The sequence below is a fragment of the Dendrobium catenatum genome, unplaced genomic scaffold, assembly GCF_001605985.2.
Source record: "Dendrobium catenatum unplaced genomic scaffold, ASM160598v2 fragScaff_scaffold_847, whole genome shotgun sequence".
In the NCBI taxonomy this organism is placed as follows: domain Eukaryota; kingdom Viridiplantae; phylum Streptophyta; class Magnoliopsida; order Asparagales; family Orchidaceae; genus Dendrobium; species Dendrobium catenatum.
This window is the reverse complement of record NW_021319309.1, coordinates 398,063-415,069: the sequence shown is the minus strand read 5'-3', so window position 1 is coordinate 415,069 and position 17,007 is coordinate 398,063. Positions and strand designations below refer to the sequence as shown.

General features: G+C 37.3%; 1 protein-coding gene across 7 annotated transcripts in view; it reads left to right on the top strand.

Annotated features, from left to right (window-relative positions):
* Positions 1-2,538: 2,538 nt before the first annotated feature.
* The window catches only part of LOC110104004, a 24,891-nt gene continuing 10,422 nt past the window's right edge, over positions 2,539-17,007 (top strand). For 6 of the 7 annotated variants that reach the window (XM_020832929.2, XM_020832928.2, XM_020832927.2 and 3 more), the window contains exons 1-3: positions 2,539-2,913; positions 2,995-3,125; positions 3,196-3,273. In XM_020832929.2, coding sequence (XP_020688588.1) covers positions 2,598-2,913; positions 2,995-3,125; positions 3,196-3,273 — 525 coding nt within the window. In that variant the 5' untranslated portion in view covers positions 2,539-2,597. Of the gene's footprint in view, positions 2,914-2,994; positions 3,126-3,195; positions 3,274-3,373; positions 3,419-3,500; positions 3,546-3,629; positions 3,682-16,583; positions 16,775-17,007 lie in introns of those variants that run through there. The other variant, XM_028696811.1, reaches the window with a different exon arrangement.

Sequence of the window (17,007 nt, the reverse complement as noted above, 5' to 3'; positions counted from 1 at the left end):
GCTCGATACGCCTGAAATGAACTGAGCTCGAATAGGGGCTCGTTAATAGACTTTTCAATCCTAAATTGAGCCGAGTATGAACTTAAACATGAACTGAGATCAAACAAGGGGTTTTTAACGAGCTCTAGCATGTATAAAAAAGGCTCACTCTTATCGAACCGAGCTCAAAAAGGGTTTTGGCAAACGAGCTCAAGCTCGAACATGCCAAAGCTCAGCTTGGCTCGGTTCGTTAACATCCCTAATTATAATTGAATATGCCATAATATTATAATATTAGGATTTTGAAGCTATCCCATATATAGGAAGGAAATCCCATAGATAGGGAGGAAAGGTGCAAAGTATCTTGGGGGAAATAGTGTCAATAATGTTGAGTTGAAAGAGTAACAAAATGCTCACATGCAAGGATAATTCATCACTATTGATGATGAAGATGTAAGTTCTTTGCAAACTATTATATTTTAACGGTTAGTTTATATGTTAGATTATTATTAGGAATTAACTCATAAGTATTTTTTATATTATTCTTTGCATGTGATTATTTAACCTACACTTATGCATAGAGCTAATGAAGAGGGCTTCTATGAGTCTGTTGTAGATACTCCTTAGCCTATTTTAATTAGAGTTATGAGAAAGAAAACTACCGCCACATGTTATGCGGAAAAAGCAGAGAGGGGGCTTAAGAATAATCTGTTACAATTCAAACTATATTTGTTTAAAGGGTTGAGTTAGTTTTTTCTTGTGATACAGGAGTCAAAGGACAAGCAACTTGGATTATAGAATAATCATTAAAGATTAGAGTAGAAATTAGATTTTCTAATTAGTTTTGCTCAAAATTTTGTGCATAGATAGGAGAAGAAAAAGAAGAAGGATAATGACATGGTGCTTGCTATTCAATCTTCATTTCATTTATTTCAGGTTGAGGGTAAGGACTAGAATGAGCATGAGATAAAGAAAGAGTTAGATCACATAGGGAAAACTATTAATTTATTGATGGGATAAGTTTTTGAATATTTGAATACACTCTCCTTATCTTAATTTTTTTAGCATACAAATCCTTTATGTTATCTAATTAGTATTGCATAGGTACAATCTCAATGTACAATAAGCTAAAGAGGAATGACTCCTTAAGTAGCCCATAGGAGCCCTCATGATGTCATTAGAAAGAAGAAAAAGTTATTCAAGTCATGGGTTAATGCAAAACTCTTATTTTTTTTAATAAACTTGAAAGAGGTAAAACAAATGATATATGAGACCTTACTGCTGGTGAAGGTCATAATGTTATATAACCATCGCCTCTTTTGCAATATGTTGTAGACCTTAGAGCTAATAATGAGTTCATTTCACATGTACTTTCCTAAATTGCTTGAGGTATCAAGGTTATTTGACAAGAGAAAGGAACTTTTCTTATCCTAATCTTTTCAAAAGTAGAGAAAGATCAACATAAATGAGGTTCTTAGGAATGGGACAAGATAAGTTATCTGAAAATTTAACACAAATCAAAGTAATAATTGTAAACATAGTCTGATGAGTACTTTTCTGTCTTATTTATAATGATAAATATGCAATGTTTGTAATACAACATATAATATATCTAACTTAAAAGAAAAATCTTCTTGAAGTTACATCTAATTCTATATAATCTAACTTAAAAGAAAAATCTTCTTGAAGTTACATCTAATTCTATATAATTCCATAGGAACTATCTATATGTATATTTATTTAATAATAATACAAATCTATCTATCATTCAAAAAAGATGATTTATTTATTCTTTCAGTAAACAAATGTAGATTATTTATATATATTGTAAATATTAATCTTTATTTATTCATTTTATTCATATATGCTAAGTTTTTTTAATTGGACTATATTATGTTATGGCAGTTGTATTGCTATCTATTGTGTTATGGCTATTGAATTGCTCTTTGTTGTGTTATAGCTATTGGATTGTTCTTTATTATGTTATAGCTGTTTATTATTTTATATTTAATATTCGACCTTCTTAAATAATGATTAAAAAAATAAAATTATCTATGCCAGTCCCAAGCCTCGATGTAAGAAGTTGAGGGAAAAAAAATAATTTAGGCCCCCCTTAATATATTTTCTGGCTCCGCCACTGCTCGTATGTGAGTAGGGGTTTTAATATTAACACAATATGAAAATTCAACCTGATTCTGACCCGAAAATTTTGGGTCTGGGTCAACCCATTTGAAAACGAGTAGTGTTCGGGTTCCATATTTAGGACATGATTATACTTTCAGGTTGGGTTCGGATCAACCCAAAAGCAATATGGAGCTGACCCGCTCTTGCGCATGAGTCGCCTCGTGCTCACCCTCTCACCCGACCCTACTCGTGCTCGCCCGCTTGTCCGGTCGTTGAACATACTCCAATCGGATCAGTGGGCCTGGTTGAGTCGAATTGGGTTAGAGGAGGGTCGAGTTCAGATCTGAGTTTGTGACCCGTTTAGCTAATCAAGATTGCTTCGGATCGGGTAAGGTGGGTCAGTTTGGGGTTAGACCCCGGACCCCACTCTAAAACTATTTGGATACCGCTACATGTGAAGCTCTTACACCCACTGGCAGTTCGGAATTGGACTCATGCTCGCTTGTGCTTTGCCCACTCTACCGTCAGTTACAGTTGCCGCGAAACGGAAAGCTATCCTGTTACAGAACTGCTTTCCCTCGCTCCACCACCGCCGGAATCGGATTACCGGATCTACGCCGGCGCTCAGTTCCAACTTCTTATATCGGCCACCACATTTGGTACCGGCGAGGCTAGCCCGCATGACGCTGCTGTCGGGCTTGATCTCATTCCCGAGCAACTCAACGGAGCTGAGGGACGAGGCCGATTTTGAGTCTATTCTGACACCCGAAGGCTACATTTACGTCTGCGGTTTCGGCTCTCTTCTATCAGGTGATCACAAGCAACATATAGGAGCTTTATCTCTTTTACTTTTTAATACCTGTGAAACCCTAATCACATCGTGATCGACAGAGAAGAGCGCGAGGAGTACTTTTCCCAATCTTAGGAACTTCCAAGCGGCTTTTCTTCCCGGATTTAGACGCGTCTTTGCCCATATTGCCCCTATCTTCTACGAGCGCGGTATTGCAAAAGAAGAAACTAAGGTTACAATTCAATTTATCTGCAAAGATTGTTTTATTATCCATTCTGAAGAACAGCATGGGAAGTTTTCAGGAAGTTTCAAGCTTGAGCGTTGAACCCTGTGAAGGAGAGGGCCTTATTGTTACCGTGTTTGAGATTGCACGATCGGAGGTAGAGCACTGAAAATTATTCACTTTATCGCCTTGATGGAAAGAAATGCAACTCTTGCTAATAGACTATTTGTTCTGTTTGATCCTTTGGGTTATTGAAGATCTCTTCTTTTATAGAGAGGGAGAATGAGTTCCGGTTTTTGGCTGTAAGTTGCTTTGCGTATGAGTTTTCTGGTGCTGATTTTGAGTCTGTTTCAAGACTTAAACATTCTTAGTTCCTTTACTCAGATTGTTCCTGAGGCTTTGGATGGCGCTCGTTTTACTAATTCAGCGGTAAGTTCTTATCAGACTATCTATGAATTGTAAAGTTGCTGTATGTTTCTTTTACTTGATGTTGTTTCTTTGTTTGTGGTGTAGGTGCTTTGTGCACGTTATAGTGATGAGGAGTACTTTCAGATCAGATGCAAAGGTATTAGTTGGTATGAATATCCTCCGATAAAAATCAACATGAAAGGCTACTAGTGCATTCAATGAATAACTCAATACTTGTTTATATAATGCTTTTTAATATCCGTTTATTTAAGTAATTGAACAAAATTAAAAAAAACTTGACACATAAAAGAACAAAAACTTGAATATTAATTTAATTGTTAATTTTTGTTCGTAAAGATATTCATCTATTGGTCGAACAAGTAGCTCACTAATAGCTCAATATATTCTTATTTAATGTTGATGTAATTACTTATTTGATTATTTATTTCAAGTTCTTATATCCTATGCACTTTAAATAAGTATGATGAAATAACATGCAAATAGCTAAATATATAGATTAAAGTTATTTTTATGAAAATATGAAATTAGGAAAATAAATTAATAATATTTAGTAAATTATATCAAATTTAATTTAAACAAAATTGACTAGTAATAAACATATATATATTTAAATCATTAGCATTAAATATATAACTGGTTAGACTCGATTAAAGCATAATCACGACTCCAACTCAATAAGAAAATAAATAAATAAGTTTGAATAAGATTTTAAAGCTTGAGTGTTGTTCAAGTTTTAGTTTAAACTTGATACGAAAATAAATGAATTTAACTTGAATAAAATAGTGCTCGATCAATTCGGTTTGTTTACAATCCTATGGACATTTTTTCTGCATCAAATTCTATGATGTAATCATTGAATTTACCATTTATTTTTTATTACTTCACCATAGTTTTATTTTTTAGCAATAGACATTTAAAAATACTTTAGCCATATGTTGACCTACCTGCTAAAGCTAAAAGAAAGAAAACAAAAAATATATTAAAAATACTTAAATCATTACTGTGATGAGCTCTGCCGCAAATCCTGCCCAAATCCTGTTGAAACAGTCGCCCCATACCTGATTTGCAAACGGTGCCGAAGTGTCGCCTCGCAGGTCTCGATCGCATGCCTCGATTCCACATCTGCCTTCACCTTTAAAATGAGAACGAAACAAAGCCTTCGGTCCTTTTCGTCGTCCAACGAGTCACCAACGACTACCCAAGTGGAATCTGAAAAAGTAGGAGACGAAACAACCTGCTCCACTACGAGTCCACTAGGACCACTAGCAGTGTGATCCATAAAAGACGCTGTTCTGTCACCTACAAACATATATGAAAGGGAGGTGAAAAAAAAAGGGCCATTGAATAAATATATGTAAGAAGTATTTACCTCCAACATCGTTAGAAGTAGTGGTGGCAACAGGTATACACTCAGTGCCTGAACGGTCCTCTACATCCACGTCACCTGATGATGGGTGATGTGAAGAGCTACCTATACCCAAGGCCGAACTCGAACTGGTGTAATGAGCTGGTGGAGCAGGTGTAAGTCTGCTAGGCTGTAGCTTAGGAGAAAGCCTACCACCTGAGTGAAAGAAAGCCAAGCTATTTGTTATTTAATTAATAAAAATAAAAATAAATAAAATGCATAAATATCTTCATCCGTATAAGGAAACTCATATGGGCTCGGAGAAGTATGTGTAGTATCCAGGCAAACTATTTCTAAAGAAGAAGAGATAGGAAGAGTATGGGAAGTGTCCTGTATATCAACAAGAGCATGCCGGGACATTAGAAAGCAAACAGAGAAAATATTTTAAAATATGATATGATATTTAAATTTAACATATAATACCCAATCGAGGTAAATGTGTAACATGTATACTCGTACGAAGTCCTGCTCCTAGGTCAACCCCTCTCTAGAGAAGGAGAAATCGGCCTACGCCCATGCAAGGGGATTGCAAACATTATAATTTAATCATATATGTGTATATGAGAGGATATATATAATAAATAAAATAACAATACTAATATAAGTATCAGGGCAACTATGTCTATAAGAAGGCTCGGGACTCCTCTTTCGCCTTTTATCTGACGCTCTATAAGACTCTGTACGTGCGGGAGTGTAATCCCTCAAGCCTGATGAATGTCTCAGTCGGCCAGTGCCCTTGATCCTCCTACTGTATCTCTGAATGCCTAGCTCAAAAAAGAGGAAAATGTGTGTCGAATCCAGAGCAGCCGCAAGTGTGAAATGCCGGTAGGAGCATCTGTAGGTGCTATATAAAAGCGAGAACCCCATCCCAAATCGTAGGAGAAAAGCCCAAGTCATGGAAGTCACTTCAAGACAAGCTGAAAATGAAAGAGAACTCAAATGATGATGATCTGTCACCCTAGAAAGTGCTGGAAGTCCATCCAAGGGAGTGGCCTAAACAAAACCAAACTGTCGCACTGCTCTATTGTGGTTATACCCCTCCAAGACTATAGAGTAATCTCTTTTGTAATAAAGCCATCCAGGTCTCATGCTGGCAAAATAAGAAGCAATATACGCAAAGCCGCTCCTAGAAAGCAAAGTGTGCCTGACCATCTCTATCAAAGAATCTAACAGTGAAACTCCTAAACTCCGGAAGGGTAACTCTCCAACTGGAGACCTATAAACTAGTCTAAAACGGGTTGGCCACGTATAAGGGTGCAAAGAAAAATAACATGATCTGGGTCCTATATGTTGCTGAGATCCCCCTGGCTAACTGATCAATAAGGGGAAGAAGTGATCTGAATAGTAACTCGGTGACTCAGCGCAACTGAAAGCCCCCTCTACGTGTATATGCACCCATCCATGGACATAATGCCATGGAAACAACCACACGCTGTCGACGACCATAAGAGGCAGAAATCTATCCAAAATCATAGTATATCTGCGCAATTGCGGCCGTGGCTAAAGAAACCTATTTTCCACTAGCAATCAGGCTAGCCATCAAAAGTGTACTGGGATGAAAGGATCTGTCCTGACTCGAAAAGACAAACATCACAACCAAGTGGCTACAAAAGCCACCAAGGACATCTCCTCTGAAATCCTCCTAACGGTAACCATCCGAACTTCTGCTGCCGAACCAGGCTTAAAAAACTTAGCTGAAGCCTGCTCGCTATACTGAAGATTTGTGCCAAACGGATCATGGGGATGAGCAACCAACAATACATATGTCTCATGGAGCAACAAACTCTCAATCCAACTATCCAAGAAAATTATAGTCACACGGCGGTGACCTCTATGTCTCTGAAGGTGATAGTAATGGGCTAAACTCTGGTGAAGACCATCTGAGTAAGCAAACTCTCCCCGTCTCGAGTGACCATCTGGCCGACGATTAAATAAGTCGTAGTCCTGAGGAATGCACTCATCGTAAGGAATGCCCAAAATAGGTAGGCCAGAAATCAACTGCAATCCCAAATGGTAATCGTCATCTCATTCGGTCCAATCCAGCAAGTGTTTGTGGTACTATCCCAGTGCTCCACTAATGCCTGAAGCCAGGAGTATGAAAGCCAGCTATAATCAAATAATGAGGCATAAATGACTCCATAGACGCCTGCCTGCTGAAGTACCCTGCGGTGAGCTCTCAGAACGTATCGAGCCCAATAAACATAGCCCTTCAGCATACTGAAAGGCCTCCCAAATATCAAATTATACTGTTATTCTTCAATCTCATTACGAGATAAGCTGTAACTCAACAGTCTGATGGTACCGGTCCATTCTGCAAGATCTGCAGTATGGTGTAACACATCCTGAGCTCCATAACTCAAGCCCTCGACGATCCGATCCAAAGACATCATTGTGACGAAGCCTGAGAGTAATTACTCAATTTGTAGGATCATGTCCTACAGGAAGCTCTGACTCAAAAGCAGGTAATCGAGGTGAGCGAATGAACAACCCGACATATGCATCTCTATCCATCAACATCTCCTGATGCCACGACAACCGATCTTTAATGGAGGCAGACTAGGTGAAATCACATCTGCCAATCTTTCTCCAAATATGATTCTCAGAAGGCTCAATATTATGCATTGAGCAGGGCCTGATCTAATCAAAAGCTATAACCTGAGAAAAGGAAGAGAATCAATCAAGTTTGAATATTCAAATAATGTTACAATAAATTTATGAGTGAAAATACCCAACAAATTTGTTGGGAGGCAATTTGTTCAAATAAGAACTAAATTTCACATTAAATTAAAGCTGCAGTTAATTTGCTAAACCAAAGAAGAAAATAATATTTCAAGTTTCTGACTCAAAGAAGGCATATGAAACTCATATGTGCTAATTATTTTAGCAATGGGCGGTTCACCAATGATCAAATCATACGCAAAGCTTTCGACTCCAATATGCATTTGGGAATCCACTATCCCTCTTCTAGTGTTGCTTGCAAGTAAAACTTCACTTGCAAATTCTTTATCTTCGATGATAATTTTCAATGAGCTTGATGTCATCATCATCAATTTCTTCATTCTAACTAACATGACTCTCACAAGTGTTGTTTAAAAAAAAAAAAAGACTCTCACAAGTGTTGTTGTCAAAATTTCATGCTAATGTTCATGCTCAATTCTTGTAAGAATTCTTATTTGTTAGTGGCTATTTGATATTTGTTGGAAGATCTTTGTATTGTTACTTGTGAGTTACCCATATTTGCAAATTCTTGTTTGGAGATTTGCTCATTATAAATCCTTTGTAATTTTGCATCATCACTTGTACGAGCATCTCAACATTCCTTGTTGATTTTTGCTTAGAAATGACCTTCTTCCTCGTACAGTTGAACTTCTGTACTCTTACAAGCGTCATATTCATGTTCATTATCATATGCGGGCAAGTCACACTTCCTTCACATATTTTTCTTCTTAAACGATGAACATTTGAACTGATATGACGATCTTTCAATATTGATTGGAAACCTGGTGTTGCTGATTACAAGCACGTGATTGCATCTTCATCTGATCATTGATCGTGAGTGAATAATGTTAAGAATCATGAGCTTTCATTGTCTCCAATTATCTTCAATCACTTGAAAACATGGTTGCGGTATATTGTTTGTGTTCATGGCATGCCTTATTTTTTATCCAATCAATTGCCACTTAAGAGTGAGTTATGCTCAATACTGTAAATCCATTATGATGCTCTAAAGTCATCATATTATGGCTTTGCAATCAAGCCATGCATCCAAAATCTTGTGCTTCTTACAGACAAACTACATTCATCACTTCTTTATTTTCAAAAGTAATTTGCAATTTGTATGATGAATTTGATAGCTTAATATCTTCATTTCAATTGCAATGATCCTTACAATTTAATTATTCTTGTTTGAAATTCTAAAGCTTGCAAATCATTCATGCATAGATCATTTCTTGTTCATTGTAGTCTCAAATCAACTCTTCACTTGAGACTAAATCGTTCAAATCATGTTCAAATTAGTCTCAAGTTAATGTTCAAGTCTGAGCTAAAGTCTTTTTGTGGCCCAAATCAAATTTGAGTCAATGCTCATTTTTATTCAATGTTCAAATATAAGTCCCCTGTAGTCCTTGTAAGTTTGAGTTTGAGTCCTCGTAGTCATGTTTTAGTTCAAATTAAGTGCATTTAATGTTCATTCAATTTACAAGTCCATGTCCAAATAATGTTCCTTGTTATTGTCCAACTCCTTGTGCACTTCAGCCCAAATTTCAGCAGCCTCCCGGCGTCTCTCCTGTTTAGGGGAAAACCCGAGAGACTAGCCTTCCCCTCGTCGCTACTTGAGCACTTCAGGTAGATGTCAAATGTGTTCAAACAAGAATTATATTTCACATTAAATTAAAGCTGCAGTTAATTTGCTAAACCAAAAAAACAAATAATATTTCAATTTTCTGACTCATAGAAGTCATATGAAACTCATATGTGCCAATTATTTTAGCAATGGGCGATTCACCAATGATCAAATCCTACGCAAAGCTTTCGACTCCAATATGCATTTGGAATTTATATATCCATCCATGAATACTAATAACTTAGCAAAAGACATACACATTGAGATAAGCAAGAATTTGGTGATTTGGGCTCATTGGATTCGTCTCGCTAAACCGCTCGATTCGATTATAAGCATGCCACGCTTAGAAGCTGTTTGGTAACCAAAATTATGGTTTGAACTTTCCAAATGTGCTTCGAGGCCTTGATTTGGATCTATTTGAGCTCGGATTGGATTGAATTTGGTGTCTTTAAATTCGTATTTCCAAGACATTCATTTCGACTATAAGTTTATTGAAATTGGAGTTCAGATGGTCTTCGATTTATTTTTTGAAGTTTCTAACTTAATTTTGCCTTGAAATTCATGTCTGATCAAGATAATTTATTTTGATGATATATCAGTTGTCAAACTCAAAAACATATCTATAACATATGAATGGGGAAAGTTTTCTTTTAATCATAAACTAGTTACAAACACTTCTACTAGGTTCGGTTTGGTCATAGTAATGTCAAACTTAGGTGATATCAATCCCAAAGGCATGAAATAAATTCCATTCCTGAAGAACAATGAGCTAGCAAAAGAATGATAATGCCGATCTGCCTTACATAAATATCATGAAAATTTTGAGTATTCTTTCTGTGTTATATGACATAAGGTCATAGGAAATCTATACAAGGAAATGACTTTTTCCTAGATTTGAATATGTCATATTCCAAGATTTAATCATTAGTATTATCTTCTAATGCTTTATGTAAATTGTTTTAAATAAAAAAAATGACTATCATTAACAACGTATGGGAACCTTGATGTCAAGCACAAGAATGAATCTTGAACACTCAACAGTTAGTGAGTATTGCCAAGAGCAAAATAATAAAGTCCAGTTATCTTGAAACACTTTAATTCATTTGAATTACGGGAGCAAGATTATTAAAGCAAGGATAGGAGAAAGAGTATTAAATAATATAACAACATAAAAGTGTTAATTGGTAATTATCTTTCCACGTTGTCAAAATTAAATAGTGGTTTAGTCACCACACCCCTACGATCTAAAAAAAAGGGGGTACAGGTATAAAATGGACAAAAGAAAACAAACAAAGTTTTTCTGATGCATAACGACTTCAAATAGGCAGAGGAGGTTTTTTTTTTTGGATTTTCCTTGCTCACTTCCAGAGCTTCCTGTCCCTCGGTGATTCAAGGTCAACTACAAGAAGCACAGGTCATCTAGCCCCTCTTATAGGTGAACAAGAATGTGATTTCAGAATTTCACTAAGCATCTACATGATCCCCTTTATTTGTAAAAGTCAGTTTCATTCCGCCATTTCAGCAAGAGCCGTTGGAACAAATAGTAAATACAAAAAAGATGATTATATTCAAATGCAATCATCATATTTTACTATTAGTAATAATTATAATTCATATAGTTATTAATAATAAGAAATCTTCATCAAATCAAATGCTTGCAATTGTCAAAGTGAAAGGCATCACAATGGGCGACTAATCAGCCACAATAAGCAACAATCGGCAAACAATAATCAGCAATCGAATACATATTCCGGGACTCGACAGCATCTTGAAGACCCTGGCCGTCGATTCACTCTGGCCGGGTGGACTTGAAATGGGCAAATGCCCTCCTTACCTCCCGGTGCCGGGGAGGGGATGCCAAAAGGCTTCCATAATTTCCTCAAAAATCCAGGACGCAATCAAATTTCTGAAATGCAATCTTCGACAATCTCTAACATACAATCATTGCCAATCAAAGCTTCTGAAGACCGAATCTCCTCGCCGTCAATTTGATCCAGTCGAGTCGAGCTACTCCTTACCTCTCGGCACTGAGGAGGGGACGCCGGGAGGCTGCCGAAATTTTTTAAAAATTTTGGATTTAGAATTTTTTTTTGACTTATTCAGATTTCTTTTGGAAAGATTGAAAAATACTTAACCAATTAAAACTGCAATCTTAACATGATTTTAATTAATCAAACCAATTTTTAAATTTTAAGAATAAATCAAACTTTGAAATAGTAATACTAATACTAATAATAATAATAATAAATAATTATATTAAATTTAATTAAAATTAAATGATTGACTGTTTGATTGATTTTAAATTACTCATTTTTGCTAAATATTAAACTTATTATTATTATTTCAAAGTTTGGTTTATTCTTTAAATTTAAAAATTGGTTTGATTAATTAAAATCATGTTAAGATTGCAGTTTTAATTGGTTAAGTATTTTTCAATCTTTCCAAAAGAAATCTGAATAAGTCAAAAAAAAATTCTAAATCCAAAATTTTTAAAAAATTTCGGCAGCCTCCCGGCGTCCCCTCCTCAGTGCCGAGAGGTAAGGAGTAGCTCGACTCGACTGGATCAAATCGACGGTGAGGAGATTTGGTCTTCAGAAGCTTTGATTGGCAATGATTATATGTCAGAGATTGTCGAAGATTGCATTTCAGAAATTTGATTGCGTCCTAGATTTTTAAGAAAATTTTGGTAGCCTTCCGGCGTCCCCTCCCCGGCACCGGGAGGTAAGGAGGGCATTTGACCCTTTCAAAGTCCGCCCGGTCGGAGCGAATCGACGGCCAGGGTCTTCAAAATGCTGTCGAGTCCCGGAATATGTATTCGATTGCTGATTATTGTTTGCCGATTGTTGCTTATTGTGGCTGATTAGTCGCCCATTGTGATGCCTTTCACTTTGACAATTGCAAGCATTTGATTTGATGAAGATTTCTTATTATTAATAACTATATGAATTATAATTATTACTAATAGTAAAATATGATGATTGCATTTGAATATAATCATCTTTTTTGTATTTACTATTTGTTCCAACGGCTCTTGCTGAAATGGCGGAATGAAACTGACTTTTACAAATAAAGGGGATCATGTAGATGCTTAGTGAAATTCTGAAATCACATTCTTGTTCACCTATAAGAGAATAAACTAAGGAACTTGGCTTGTGAGGTTCGTTCGCACGCAAGAAAGGCAAAGTTGGACATGAGAGAAGTCGGAGCAGCCTTGTTCCGTTCGGGCTTGTAGAGGGATGCGGGAATCGGCTTGGAGCTGATTGATTTGTTGTTGTTTGTGTAAAAGAATCGAAGACGGAGAGTAGAATCGGAGGTGGTTCTTCCGTTCGAGTTGGGAAGCCAACCTTATGCGGCTTGGCGATGTAGGAGGTCGACGACAAGGTTTCTTCTGATTGGTCTCAAGCCGGAGACAAACGAGAGCAAGCCGACAGGCACGGCAGAGACGGACAGAGTCGAGGAGGCTATGCAAGAACCTTGGGTTATAGATGACATGTGCTTCTTGTAGTTGGCCTTGAATCACTGGCAGACAGGAAGCTCCGAAAGTGAGTAAGGAAAACTCGAAAAAAGAAAAGAAAACCTCCTCTGACTATCTGAAGCCGATATGCATCAGAAAAACTTGTTTGTTTTCTATCGTCCATTTTATACAACATGTACCCCTTTTTTTAGATCGTGGGGGTGTGGTGACTAAACCACTATTTGGTTTTGGCAACGTGGGAAGACAGTTACCAATTAACACTTTTATGTTGTTATATTATTTAATACTCTTTCTCATATCCTTGCTTTTAGAATCTTGCTCCCATAATTCAAATGAATTAGAGCATTTCAATGATAACTGGACTTCATTATTTTGCTCTTTACAATACCCGCTAACTGTTGGGTGTTCAAGATTAATTCTTGTGCTTGATATCAAGGTTCTCATACGTCGTTAATGATAGTCATTTTTTTTTTATTTGAAACAATTTTCTTATAGCATAAGAAGATAATACTAATGATTAAATCTTGGAATTTGACAGATTCAAATCTAGGAAAAAGTCATTTCCCATATAGATTTCCTATGACCTTATGTCATATAACACAGAAAAAACACTCAAAATCTTCATGATGTTTATGTAAGGCAGATCGACATTATCATTCTTTTGCTAGCTCATTATTCTTCAGGAATGAAATTTATTTCATGCCTTTGGGGTTGATATCACCTAAGTTTGACATTACTATGACCAAACCGAACCCAATAGAAGTATTTGTAACTGGTTTATGATTAAAAGAAAACTTTCCCCATTCATATGCCATAGATATGTTTCTGAGTTTGATAATTGATATATCATCAAAATAAATTATCTTGACCAGACATGAATTTCGAGACAAAATTAAGTTAGAAACTTCAAAAATTAAATCGGTGATCATATGAACTCCGATTTCAGTAAACTTATAGTCGAACTGAATGTCTTGGAAATACGAATTTAAAGACACCAAATTCAGTCCAATCCGAGCTCAAATAGATCCAAATCAAGGCCTCGAAGCACATTTGGAAGGTTCAAACCATAAATTTGGTTACCAAACAGCTTCTAAGCGTGATAGTCGAATCAAGCGGCTCGGCGTGACGAATCCAATGAGCCCAAATCGTCAAATTCTTATTTATCTCAATGTGTATGTCTTTTGCTAAGTTATTAGTATTCATGGATGGACATATAAATTCCAAATGCATATTGGAGTCGAAAGCTTTGCGTATGATTTGATCATTGGTGTCCATATATAAAATAATTGACACATATGAGTTTTATATGCCTTCTTTAAATCAGAAACTCGAAATATTATTTGCTTCTTTTGTTTAGCAAATTAACTGCAGCTTTAATTTAATGTGAAATCTAGTTCTTGTTTGAACAAATTGACTCCCAACAAATTTGTTGGGTGTTTTCACACAATAAATTTGTTGTAACATTATTTGAATATTCAAACTTGATAGATTCTCTTCCTTTTCTCAGGTTATGTCTTTTGATTGGATCAGGCTCCGCTCAATGCCTGATACCGAGCCTTCTGAGAATTATATTTGGAGGGAGATTGACAGATGTGATTTCATCCAGTCTGCCTCCATTAGAAATCGGTTGTCATGGCATCAAGAGATGTTGATGAATAGAGGTACATATGCTGGGTTGTTCATTCGCTCACCTCGATTACCTGCTTTTTAGTCAGAGCTTTCTGTAGGGCATGATCCTACAGATTGGGTAGTTACTCGCAGGCTTCGTCACAGTAATGGCAGGTCTTTGGATCGGATCATCGAGGGCTTGAGTTATGGAGCTCAGGATGTGTTACACCCTACTGCAGATCTTGTAGAGCGGATCGATACCATTAGACTGTTGAGTTATAGTTTATCTCGCCATGGGATTGAAGAACAACAATATGATTCGATATTTGGGAGGCCTTTCAATTTGCTGAAGGGCTATGTTTGTTGGACTCGATACGTCCTGAGAGCTCATCACATGGTACTTCAGCAGGCAGACGTCTACAAAGCCATTTATGCCTCATTATTTGATTATAGCTGGCTTTCGTACTCTTGGCTTCAGGCATTAGTGGAGCACTGGGATAGTACCACAAACACTTGCTGGATTGGACCGAACGAGATGACGATTACCCTTTAGGATTTGCAGTTGATTTCTGACCTACATATTTTGGGCATTCCTTACGAAGAGTGCATTTCTCAGGACTACGACTTGTTCAGGCGTCGGCCAGCTGGTCACTTGAGACGGGGAGAGTTTGTTTACTCAGATGGTCTTCACCAGAGTTTAACCCATTATTATCGCCTTCTGAGATATAGAGGTCACCGCTTTGTAACTGTAGTTTCCTTGGATAGTTGGATTAAGAGTTTGTTGCTCCAAGAGGCATATGTATTGTTGATTGCTCAGCCCCATGATCCCTTTGACATATATCTTTAGTATAACGAGCAGGCTTCAGTTGAGTTTTTTGAGCCTGGTTCGACAGCAGGAGTTTGGCTAGTTACCATTAGGGGGATTTTAGAGGAGATGTCCTTGGTGGCTTTGGTAGCCACTTGGTTGTGCAGTTTTGTCTTTCTGAGTCAGGATAGATCCTTTCATCCCAGTACGCTTGTGATGGCTAACCTGATTGCTAGTGTGAGACAGGTTTCTTTAGCCCTGACCGCAATTGCACTGATATACTAAGGTTTTGGATAGATTTCTGCCTTTTATAGTCGTCAACAGCGTGTGGTTGAGGTACCATGGCATTATGTCCATGGTGGGTGCATATATATGTATAGGGAGCTTGTTGCGCTGAGTCACTGGGCCACTATTCAGATCACTTCTTCCCCCTATTAATCTAGTTAGCTAGGGGGTTCTCAGCTAGACAGCTATAGATAGGGCTCAGATCAGATTATTTTTCTTTGCACCCTTACACATGGCCAGTCTTTTTAGACTAGTTTACAGGTCCCCAGTTGGAGATTTACCCTTCCGGAGCTTAGGAGTTTCACTTTTAGATTCTTTGACAGAGAGGGGCATGCCTACTTTGCTTTCCAGGAGCGGCTTTGCGCCTAGTGCTTCTTACTTTGTCAGCATGAGACTTGGATGACTTTGTTACAGGAAAGATTGCTCTATAGTCTTGGAGGGGTATAACCCAAATAAAGTAGCGTGACATTTTGGTTTTGTTCAGGCCACTCCCTTGGATGGACTTCCAACACTTCCTAGGGTGACAGATCATCTCCATTTCAGTTCTTTTTCATTTTGAGCTTGTCTTGAGGTGGCCGCCATGACTTGGGCTTTTCTCCTACGATTTGGGACGAGTTCTCGGTTTTATATAGCACATACAGATGCTCCTATCGGCATTTCACACTTGCGGCTGCTCTGGATTCGACACATCTTTTCCTCCTTTTTTGAGCTAGGCATTTAGAGATACAGTAGGAGGATCAAGGGCATTGGCCGATCGAGGCATTCGTCAGGCTCGAGGGATTACACTCCCGCACGTACAGAGTCTTATTGAGCGTCAGATAAAAGGCGAAAGAGGAGTCCCGAGCCTATTTATAGACGTGGCTACCCTGGTACGTATATTAGTATTGTTATTTTATTTATTATATATATCCTCTCATACACACATATATGATTAAATTATAATATTTGTAGCCTCCTCGCATGGGCGTAGGCCTACTTCTCCTTCTCTAGAGAGGGGTCGACCTAGGAGCAGGACTTCGTACGAGCATACAGGTTACACATTTACCTCAATTGGGTATTATATTTTAAATTTAAATATCATATCATATTTTAAAATATTTTCTCTGTTTGATTTTCAGCATCTCGGCATGCTTCTGTTGATATACAGGACACTCCCCACACTCTTCCTGTCTCTTCTGCTTTAGAGGCAGTTTGCCTGGATACTACACATACTTCTCCGAGCCCATATGAGTTTCCTCATATGGATGAAGGTATTTATGCATTTTATTTATTTTTATATTTATTAATTAAATAACAAATAGCTCGACTTTCTTTGACTCAGGTGGTAGGCTTTCTCTTGAGCTACAGCCTAGCAGACTTACACCTGTTCCACTATTGCTTGAATTTTATCGGGATCAATTTCGATCCCTCTATGGCGTACAATAAATTCGAGAAATTTACCGGATGACACACCAAAAGCGCATTTAAGCAGATTCATTTTCAAATTAAATTTGCGAATCCTTTCGAATACAACTTTGAGATCATTTACATGTTCATGTTGAT